General features: G+C 37.5%; 1 protein-coding gene across 1 annotated transcript; it reads left to right on the top strand.

The window, feature by feature from the left end:
• Positions 1–9,547: 9,547 nt before the first annotated feature.
• ccl25a (chemokine (C-C motif) ligand 25a) lies at positions 9,548–11,666 on the top strand. The gene is made up of 5 exons (XM_031731138.2): positions 9,548–9,614; positions 10,207–10,292; positions 10,526–10,643; positions 10,852–10,957; positions 11,045–11,666. The coding sequence occupies exons 2-5, from the start codon at positions 10,229–10,231 to the stop codon at positions 11,072–11,074; spliced, it is 318 nt and encodes a 105-aa protein (XP_031586998.2). The 5' UTR covers positions 9,548–9,614; positions 10,207–10,228; the 3' UTR covers positions 11,075–11,666.

Genomic DNA, 11,666 nt, shown 5'->3' with positions numbered 1-11,666 from the left:
AATGGCTCAGGTTTGTTAACCTAGAAAACAGTGGTTTAGCGGAAAAACAAAAATACAGTCTCCGAGCACGTCACAAAGGCATCACCACAGCCAGTGTTAGTGGTGAGTTTATAAGCGGCGTCTTTCTTGAAACGTTTGCATACTTGTTTATTTATCTTTCACATTTCAGCTGCAGTTCTTCCTTTTTCTAGGTGGTGGTTATTTAACCAGATTCCCAGTAAAGTAAAGGTAAACAACCAAGGCGTCGTTCATATTTCCTGTTTCCAAATGATGCCTGTCCTGTAATCACAGTGCTTACATTTATACACATGGTTTATGCAAGGTCACCTCATAGTAAAAAGCCCTGTTGTTTTGAATCTATTGCCCTTTTTTTCTCCTGGGGTTTACGCATTGGTGTTGTTTGTAAAGGCCACATTTACAGTGCCGTGTACAAACATGACAACACCACTGACTTTACTGCAGTGCAAATTGGCTTTGATAGACACACACATACACACACATGCACGCAAAAACGGCATTCTTTAAGATAGCATAAGTTTAAGATAAGACTCTTTTATTAGTCCCACAGCAATGAAATTTCAAGTTCTAGAGCAGTACAGAGATAACGCCATAAACGTCACGCCTAAGTACAAAAAAATCGTGAGCGGTAAAGAATAACTCAAATGAGCAATACCAAGATGACAAACAAATAGATAAATAACATTTAAGCAATCTCTGTGCTGATGTAGCACTTGGAATTTACCAGGCCTGTAACCAAAACACTGTGTGATAATGGCTCACATTATTTACATGAAGTGCATTATTATAGGAGTGATTAGGCCATGATTAAATCCTTTCCCAAGGATGAATTTGAATTCTGCCCATTTTCTCAGTTTTTTTCAGCTGTCAGAAGATTTTCACAGCTTTGTGTTTTGCACAGAAATGCGCAATAACGTTAAATGTCTTTTTCCAGTGTCCTGTCAGTGCAGTTCCACTTTGCTTCCACTAGAGGGCAAACTGTTACTGCAGCTGAGCAAATTTGTTACAGGTAAGCAGTGTCTACATTTTTTCCTGATGGCTTCGGGACAAGCTTTGAAACTACAGGCAACTTTACAACACCAACTACAAAATTTTACAACACCAACTACAAAAGCAATTTTTATTTTTTCGTAAAAACCCAAAAATAAATATATAAATATTCTCCAAGGCATGAGGTAAACACAAAGCATAAACTGCACAAGTGCATGAAGTATCAACTCTGCAGTGACAGTATAAATAAAATTATTGACTTGTGGGGCTTTGCTTTTTGCGTTTTGTACTTTTTGCAAATTCTTTGTGGAATTTTGGCGTGCATATAGTAAGCAAGCATTCACGCAGATATCCAAATGTGTAAACTACATATGTTTATTCTGGATACAGTATCATGAAAAATATGGGCGGAAGGTATTTCCTTTGTTTCCTGAAGGAGTTTCAAAACAATAAAACCACAGCGGTTGAAAACAAAAAGATTTGTGCTATACATAAAAAGAAAGAACGAAAGCAGGTTCTGAGCTTATTTGTGCATCTTATTTGCCTTGGCCGGCTCGATAAAACCTAAAGCCCCACCTGGATTTATCAAGTATAATTATAGGGGTTGTCAATATTCTCTGTTAAGCCGGGTTTTCTGCTTCAAGTTGTATGCGTGGTCACATATAATGGGACATTTCACAGGCCGTGACTCCTCTACGCTAAATGATCCCTGTGAATGACGCCTATTCCAATCAGAGACATTATCAGAGGATCATGAAGATAAATGGTGGTTAAGTGATTAAGGTGTGGCTACACATTAGACACTTTAGAGCTGTGGTTTGTGGGCCAGTCAATTGGAAATTAATTTCACTGACTGAAGCGGTATTGTTGGTGTGTGTTCTGTGTTCTATTAGCTGCAATTCAAGCAGTGTGAAAGAGACTTAGCTGTAGATTAGACTCAAGTATGCAACCTTCAGTTTGCACTTTATTGTGTGGTTTTCTTGCACATATAAAATGTATTCCAGCAGAAAATCTATATACTGCATGCTGTAAATAAAAGAATCATTCAAATTATGGTGCTTCCATCAGATTTTAAATTAACACTGGGAAACATAACCTGCACCTGACCAGGTGATGTGTTCGGCATAAGTTACCATGGTAATTTATCGCAAGCACTTCTGTGACATAGAAACTCCAACTTTAAGGCCATTAATCTCACTTTCTAGTACACCCTTCAGGCCGTAGTCTTTGTGGTGTTGAGTTTGGCAGTTTGGAAAGTGCCTGGAGTGAAATGTAAAGCATCGAAATGTTTTCTTTTCTCTTTTTTCTTTGCATGTTTGACAGACAACTGTGTTAAAATTTCTTTAAAAAAGTGTAACGCTGAGAATATACATGTGCACATTTAGTTTGGCTACAAGTGTTGATGTGGTTGTAGTGGCTCAAGAATCACTCTTAGAGCTTAAACATTCAGAAAATATCATAAAATACACATAACACAGTGCATGCTCAGACAGTGAGGGCAAAGCTGTGACACTATGTTTTTTATGGTTAGAATGTTTAATTAAATTGAAAATATTTGAAAGTATTTCTAATAATAAAATGTTAATAATTTTAGCCTTCTTTTAAAAGGCCTTTGTTAGCAGCTATATGTTCATCAGCTTTCAAGAGCCGTTTGTAACTTGAGCCAACTTGAAATTGCGTTTCCCATAGCACTTGTTGAACTTCATGGACGATCTTTTATCGTAATACAACATTCTTCCTGAAGATAACAGGGTAATCATCCTGTTACGATTAGAAATGTTGTAATCTGGGAATATTGGTATTAAGTGATTCATTATTTGGTGATAATGGTAAGTACCTCTGCTTTTCATCTTCTAATAAATGGTCTTTCCCTGCATATCAGGCAGAGCTGCCTGCTTAGTTATGAACTAGATTAAGAAATGTAAGTTAGGCATAAAACAATAGTTAAATACAACACAGACATGAATACAAACCAGATCTTTGCCTTCTTTGCTCAAATGTGGTTAAGGAACACTGAAAAGAGGACATTTCATAAGAGTTTGCCTGAGTTGACCAAAAGTTTTCAGAAATAATCGTGCTTGAGATTTCCCCTCAGGCTCCCCTCAAACAAGCCACTGCATGTGTTTATACTGTTCGCTGCTGAGGGCTGTCATCCATCAGACGAGCTTGGCTTCTGCTTTGGGTCATATCAGTTTCTCTTTTGTACTTATCCACTGGTGTAGCAAATGTCCACTGTGCATCACTGTGTTTGCGTCTACGGGCAACAAACACCCCTCACTCAAAAGTTGGGATCCACTCCCCCGCATACGAATAGCAAACTGGCACTTTAGCGTTCACCGAAGTCTAATGCATTCGATGGGGTTTCTATCATAACGAGTCAAAACCCGTCATGGCAGATCTTGTATCATTATCAGGAGGGTAAAAAGTAGTCTTTCAGTCAGAATCCATGCGTGGTGCAAAACCTGACTTTCTGCCTTCCTGATATGTGTAATACCTGTGTAATGATAACATCTACTTTGAAGTAGTCCAAGATTTACAATACTTTTTACATAACAGGCTTCTCATTTTCCAGAGTTTTGTAACTAATACCTAAAGATGAAACTCTGGGGGAGTCCCCTACAAAAACAGGGGGTAATTATGGTTATGTAACTTTCTTCCACAAAATCCAAAACCATGTTATTTGTTCAGTTGTCATTTGGAGGGCAGAGCTGATTGCGTAATACACTAGAATAAAATAAAACTGCTAGGGGAAAATAAAAAACTCCCAAAATACTCAAAGTAGCCACATTATATGGACAAAAGTATTGAGCCACATGTCTCAGTCTTTGAATTCAGCTGTTTTCCGTCCCATTGGCACATCCATATAAAAGCGCCCAGCCATGCAGCCTGGCTTTACAAACATTTGTAAAAGAATGAGTCATTCTAAACAGCTCAACCATAGTAATGCTGCAGGATTCCCTCCAAGATACTTGACAATTGATTGTCAGTGGTATTATTGCAAAGTGGAAATGTTTAGCAACCACAGCACCGTAAAGTTACAGAGTCAGCTTGATGAGTGATGAGGCGTATATTGCTTAGAAGTTTCAAAGCTCCTCAGCACAAATCCAGTGCACTGGGAGCTTCATCCTATGGTTTTCCATGGTCCATGGCCTACAGCTGTAATGTGCCATAGTCTTTGGTCCATAAAGTTTAGTAGTGTTGTCTTTCATTTCAGCTCGAATCCCGTAAAAAATGTGCATATTTGGTAATTTGTTTTGGGTTTTCTAGTGTTCCAAATGTGTTTGAAGTGTTCTCCAAGTGTTCTCATTTTCTCCCTGAGCCTGAAATACATTTTTTCCAGACTCTGACAGACAACTCTAAGTGCCTGCAGGTGTAAAATTACTCATCTATCATTAGAGTCAGCTCTGTGATTGACTGGTGACCTGTGTCTTGCCTCTCAGTCTCACAGTCATAGCTCAAACAGAATCCAAGCCCCCACAACCCTCACTGAAGTACATCGCTGATATATGGATGGAATAAATTACAGGTCTGGGACAGGACAGGAGCTCCGGTCTCCCGGCCAAAAAGCCAATATGCATCCACCTAATCTTACTATCCACGTTACTACATAACATGCACACATAGATTTGTCTGCCACTGTGGTTTTTGTCAGTTCTGCCATCATAACCAGGTTTTATTTTGATACTGCAATAAATGTTCTGTGAAATGGGCCATTAAGGTTCCCAGAACTTCTGGGAAAGTGTTGCATCTCTAGAGGTGGCTTTTTGTATGTTTATATATGTTTATGAATATATAAAATCTCATTATTGCACTTGCAACTGGCTACTAAAGGTCTGATGTCCTAACCTAACATCAGAAGACAATAAAAAAGACTTGTTATTGCAGAGGCCAGTAAGATCATAGTAAACCTACGCCTGTTTGTTGTATTCATTTCCTGGTTTCTATGTTGATTTAATGTTGACATGAAAAGCAAAAAGGCCGAATCATAGTGACGTTTGCGGCACAAATCAATGCCCCTGAGATTAAAGAACCTTTTGATCATGTTGACCCGGTGATTTTTCCTTCCAGAAAACAGTTTAAAATTTAAACGTCAAATGAATTTTGAAAGCATTTAATGTTTGCTCCTCACAGGCATGCTTCCAAAAGAAAGGAAGGGCGGAAGGAAGGAAGGAAAGAAAGAACGGATTTGCAACTCCTTGACCTTTGCTTCAAAATAAAGCAATAATAATAAAACTGAAAAAGAAATAGTAGAAGCTAACTTGTTTTGGATAGCTTTCCCATGTGTTTGCTTTCATTTTTCCTTTTTTTGGTACACTGCAGTTTACAAATGGATCGTTGCAAGAGAAGTAAATATTAAATCAGTATCATTATTCAGTCTGCAGCGAGTAAAAAGCCCTGTCCTCATCTATACTGCTGCTTCTTCTTCTTCTTCTTTTTTTGTACTGTGTGCCAAAGTAAAGTTTCTCAAACAATGATAAATGTATTCTTGGAGATGTTAAATGACAGCGATAATGAAGGGATAAAACAACATATCACATTATCTGACGGGAATGCTGAAGACAGCACTGTGCATCTTTGCACAGACAGAGTACAAGTACCTTTGGCAGCAGACCATCATCTTCTGACAAATACTCAATACCATTAATCCATCAGGATTTTTCAAATATGCAGTCACATACAGGAATAGAGCTCGGCACAGCCAACAACCTTTTTTTTTCTTAGAAGTTACTCATTGGTCTGCCAATGAATGTTCAGTTGAATTGTACTGTGATCAAACCCGCACATCTAACATGAAATATTCACTGCAAGACCAGAATTGCCCCTCCAAAAAAAAAGAGACAATTTAATCAGAGCAATCTGAACGTATGTAAACTTCTTTAGAGCCTGGGTGGCATCAAATGCAGATTCTCTCTTTACGACACATGCAGGTTGCATGTGGGAGCAGTAAATAACTGAAGTGAGCACAAGTATCCTGCAGGCACAAAAGAAAAAGAAAGGGACAGGTCAGTGGCACGCTTCACACCGAAGAGTGCTATCAGATGTCCACTTAGCCGCTTGAGGCTCATTAGTACCTGTCACAGGGCGTTCAAAAAGAATCCTTTTAAATGTGCCGCAGGAGCCTCTTGTCAGGAATTAACATGGGTGGATATGCATAGATGGATTCTGACAAGTATCTTTAATGCAAAGTTTATCATCTGTCAGAACTTAATACGACTGTAGGGAAGATGCATGTACATCCCGATGTACTCTTGAAGCTCAAGTTTCCCACATTAAAGTCAGGTTTTCTGAGAATACTGAAGAATGTAAACAAGCTTTTAATGTTGCGCTAACATGTATCCACTACACCGCACATATCAGACTAATATTGGTTCTGAAGTCAATATCTGAGCCTAAAAGGCAATTATTATTATCATGTAAGGTTGGGCAACATTAATGTTATATAAACCTGCACTTATGACTTTAAAATACAAAGACTTGTTGTCTTTTTTTATGCCCCCTTTTTGGTAGGTTCCAAGGGTCAAAATGTAGTTCTCATATTTCCGTCAGGCCTTGTGAACTATGCTGATATAAAGCCTTTATGGTCCGATAAAACTTTGCGTAACACCTGCAGGGAATTTCCACACATTTAAGAGTAAATGAACAACAACAAACCTTTCATCTTTATTCTGTGATAGACATCAAAATGTTTCTTTTGTTATAAAAAAAAACACCATACATTTACTGTGTGCTCTTAAAATATAGGTGGAGGTGTGAAGATTTATGTTATCAGATGAAAAGATTACAGAGTCTGAGAGTGATTCAGTCAAATGAGGCTTTAAGATGAATTTATCAAGAGATCTAAAGGAAAATCTTATGTTGGTATGTAGTAAACATGCTGTTACCATGTCAGAAAGATCTTATCAAATTACACAATTGTCAGTTTCCAAAAAAAGAAAAGACTCAAGAGATAGGAATGGTTTTCTGTTTTGGAATTTTAATATTCAACTAAATCCTTATTTTGTTGTTTAAAGGGTAATTTATTTTGGCATAAACAGAAATGTCTTATTAGTCAGATATTTGACTATTATTGCTGCAGCAGCCACTGCTCTGATTTTGCAGTTTGATACAATCAGCAATTATGCAAGAGCGGCTAGAAAAAGAGCGGTCATAGTCTGCTCCTGCTCAGTGGAGAGTAGGTACTTTGTTTATTTAACCTCATTACTTAATCATACCTATTTAATTTTCTCTTGCATGTGGTGGCCAACTTGTAGATTTTGTTCTTTTCTTTTGATGGCAATAGTGGATTTTTAAAAACATCTACAAATAGGGTTTTATCAATAAAATAAATGTAAAATATGATATATATGGTATACTATAAGCAGTGCTGTGTGTATATTGAGAAACGTCAGTTTTGCTTGTATGATTGTGTTTTTATACTAATGTGTGTGAATTTAGATGAACTGCCTGTGCTGTCTGTATGTTTTATAATATATAATAACCATATCTTTTAGGGTTATAATTGATAATTATTTTAATATCTACCAAATTTGAGAGTGATGGTAAAAAGAAAGTATCATTCAATTCTAAAGTTTTATGTATCAGTTCATGAAAAAAAAAACCTCAGATGAACTACAACACAACATGTTACACTGTGCCATTATTTATTTAACAGAAACAAAATCAAAATAAGTCAGAATGAGTGTGTGGAAAAACTAAGTAGAACCCATCATTCATTATCTTGGGCAGCAATGGATTGAAGTAACTGTTTTCTGTAAGATTCATCGATCTCTCATGGTTGTAGGGGAATTTTGGTTGCTTCTTTACAGTGTTGCTTCAGTTCATTGAGGTTTGCAGGGATTCAAATATGCACAGCTCTCTCAATTTCCCACCACCATTACATTTCAAACAATTTGAGGTCTGGACTTTGACCGGGCCATTGCAACACCTTGATTTATTTCTTTTTCAGTGATTCTATTGTAGATTTGCTGTTGTGCTTAGGATCATCCTGTCGCATGACCAACCTTTGACCGTGCCAGATGACCTCACACTGATTATAGAATACTTTGGTATAAAGATGAGTTCATGGTCAACTCAGTCACTGCAAGATGTTGGAGATCCTGTGACAAGCTCCAACCTCTGCCACCGTGCGTGACAGTTGGAATGAGATGTTTGCGCTGTGTCTGGTTTTCTCCAAATGTGATGCTGTGCTTTATAGCCACACATTTCAACTTTTTGTTATCTGTGTAATTGTTCTAGATGTTTTATGGTTTGCTTAGGTGTAACTTTGCCAACCTAAGCTTTTCTTTTAAGAGAGAATATACTTTCTCACGGCAACCCTTCCAAACAAGCCCTACTAGGTCAGTCTTTTTCTAATTTTACTGTCATGAATTTTTAGTTAGCAGGTTGGGTCCATGTATTCATGTTGTCGAGACCAAATTTCAACCTTACCACCTGTATGTCTCAGCAACAGTCAAGATTCACAGTTTAGATGTTACCACTGTAACTGTCAACAGCCTCAGATTAGTATTGGAACCCAAACCCAGTGATCATTGTTGTAGATATTCATCTTCAAGTCTGTTATTCTGTTAATGTCATTAAATACTGTTAAGTACAAGGATTTAACCAGCAGAACTTTTTGGACAAGAATTGAGAACAAGTTACGCAAGTAAGAGTGCACTTAACACCTTCATTCAGCAGCCATTCAACAGTATTTCTCAATATGTAACTGTCAGTGTGAGGGGATCATAAAACCTTTAGAGTACAGTACGCCACACTCCAATTACAAAGCCTCGAGGAACATAGGAGTAAATTGTATAGTTAGATATGTATATTTCAGATAAATAGAGCATAATGTAGACACTAAACATTTGTTTACCTCCCCCTTCACACGCCGGCAGTCTGTTTGAATGCAAGGGAGGCAGGTGTGGCACTGACAGCCACGTGAAAGAAATGAAACGAAACTAAGTGAAACGAATAGGATTTTTTAAAAGAGAATAAGCACAAACGTTTGCATTTATTGTGTTAACATTTATTTAAGCGTGCTCTAACTTGGATTTTTTTTTATTGTTAATGACTGATTGACTGAAAAATTATATGATCTAATGCGTGAACTTTTTTAAAGGCACCAAAGTAGGGCATGTCAAAAGCATGAGAAATAAACTGGGATCCACCAAGGAAAAGTTAATGGAAACTAACCGCTGTCTGTTTGATCAGTATTAAGGGATATGTCACTCTTTGTTTCACCTTTTATCTTTATATCGGCCCAATCTTTCATAAGCAAAACCAGTCTTTTTACAGCGTGCTTTGCACCTGATCAGCTTGACCCCTCACAGACACGTGCCTTTGCACGAAAATGCAAAAAGTCAAGTTTCTATCATTGCAAGTTCATTCAAGTGTTTTTACATTTTTTTTAAAAAAAATCAGCAAAACATAAAATTGCAATGCCAATCAAGAAACTTGAGGCTGACGCCTTAAAGGCATTCATCAAACAGGAGTTTAAAAAAAAGTCTTGGTACAAAGGTTATGGAAATATGATCCTGCCCCTGAGTGTCTTTATAAGAGTGCTGTGCCTGCACAGGTTGATAGACACAACGTTAGAGCTTCAGTCTACACCTGGAGAACAGGCGGTGAGTAATCATATTGGTTTTTACAAACAGACATTGCGCTTGGTTTTCACATGGATGCTTTACTAATTGTAGGTTTATTTATTATCATTTAATTTTATTAGTATAGCAACATTATTACTGCATCTGATTAGTTTCAGTAAGTTTTGCAGTATTTGTAAGAGTACTTAAATGAAAGCAATGATCTAATAACGCATTTTGCTATAAGATCATTTAAATAGATAGTAGAATAGATTCAAATAGAAACAGATTTGATGTTTATTTGTTTTGAATCTTGCTTCCTAAACACATCTGGGCATTGGATGCATATTAATTCACATTTTGTGGTCAAATGGCCAAAGCTAAGTAGTCCTATTTTTGCAAATAGGGTAACATTTCTTTACCAGGTAAAACTGCTGAGCTTAAAAGATTAACGATACATATAGGTAAGTCCAGTAAATGCACAATATTTGTTCAAGGTTCAAGGTTTGAGATGTGAATCAGGAACGCATGGGAGGGGTTGAGGCACCATAACCACAGAGCGATAAGGCCTGTAATGATGATTGCAGGGAAAAACTTACATTTCTTATATTTATAAATGTATATTTTTTTTCAGTGCTGCCACAACAGACCTCACCATGCGGTTCAACACTCTGTTCTTCCTGCTGATCCTTTCCTGCGTCTGTCTGGCATTGGCACAAGGTACAGCAATTTTAAAGAAAGAAATCTGAAAACAGTGTCATATATGCAGCGTGCAATAAAGAGGCGTGAAGACACAGCAGAGATAAAGGAGGTTGTTTTATTGCTGAAGAGTGTGCGTGGGTAGATGTTGCTTCACTGCGTACTTGTCTTAAACAATATATCTATGTTGTGCAAATTTTATCACGTTGTTCATGAGACTGAACTGGCACTAAATGGTGATTTTATGTTTTCAGTGTCCTATGATAACTGCTGTCTAAAGTATGTGAGAACGATGGGCCACGGTGCTCAAAAACACGCAGTAAAGTACAGACATCAGAAGACAGATGGAGGCTGCAACATCCCAGCTGTAATGTAAGTGGATGTACAACACATAGTGACGTTATTATTGTTAAATAAACAGTCACAAAACTGCTTTTTCGATTGCGTCTGCACTGTAGCACCCATCACACGATGTCTTTCAGGGATTCCTCTGACTCCCAGTAATTATTTCTTTAGACGATGTCTGTTTTATTTGCATTGCTGCTAAAAATAATCCTCAACTGTGCCAATTATCTTTCAGCTTCACCATGAGGAAGGGCCGTATCTTCTGCACAGACCCAAATGACAAGTGGGTTAAGGACCTGATGAAAGCAATTGACGAGAGACCAGGGAAGCTCAGTGATATGGTAATTACTAAAACCATTTGGCGGCCTGAGGATTTGCTTGCGCATTTTTAAAACTGATGTTCACACTGTTGTCTCTGTTCTTAACAGCGACGTCGACGACATTCAAGGAGAGGCTGAGGGCAGCTGCCAGCTAACATTGGCCCCCGTTCATCTTTCTGCCATCTGCTGTCTCATAAACGAGCAACATGTGGTTTTATGGCGGTTTTTATGGTGTCTTACGGGAGGCGGTTGTGGAGCCCTGCCAAGAAATCTTGTAGCATTACTTTTGCTTTCACTCTGTGCACATATAAGGGTCAAACGCTTAAAGTTTCGGCACTTTGCTCTTTTTGGGTTGGACTCGTCAAGCTAAATGGCCACAGAAGAATTAATACCAATGCATGGCTGGAAATATTTCAATGAATTCACTGAAAATATTTGCTACTGTTTCTTGCCTCTCAAGACATGAGATATTCAACAGGCTGCTTAATAATATAAATTGTCATTGAGTGTAAATGTTGTACTATTTAGAATAGCTGGCTCTTATGTAATTTGTCCAACTGTCTTTCAAACGCAAGTCTTTAAGTAAATTACTTGTTGAAATCAGCATAAATAAAATAGGAGTCATAATTGTTTTAAATGTTAATCTTTTCATATATTTTCATGTATTTTGTTTGCACGTTTTACTACAGTATATGTACTCAAATAAACATAACTTTTTGTATCATGGTCA

Source organism: Oreochromis aureus, linkage group 18 (assembly GCF_013358895.1).
Source record: "Oreochromis aureus strain Israel breed Guangdong linkage group 18, ZZ_aureus, whole genome shotgun sequence".
Classification (NCBI taxonomy): domain Eukaryota; kingdom Metazoa; phylum Chordata; class Actinopteri; order Cichliformes; family Cichlidae; genus Oreochromis; species Oreochromis aureus.
Note: the sequence above shows the minus strand (reverse complement) of the source record. Positions and strands in the feature narration are given on the sequence as shown.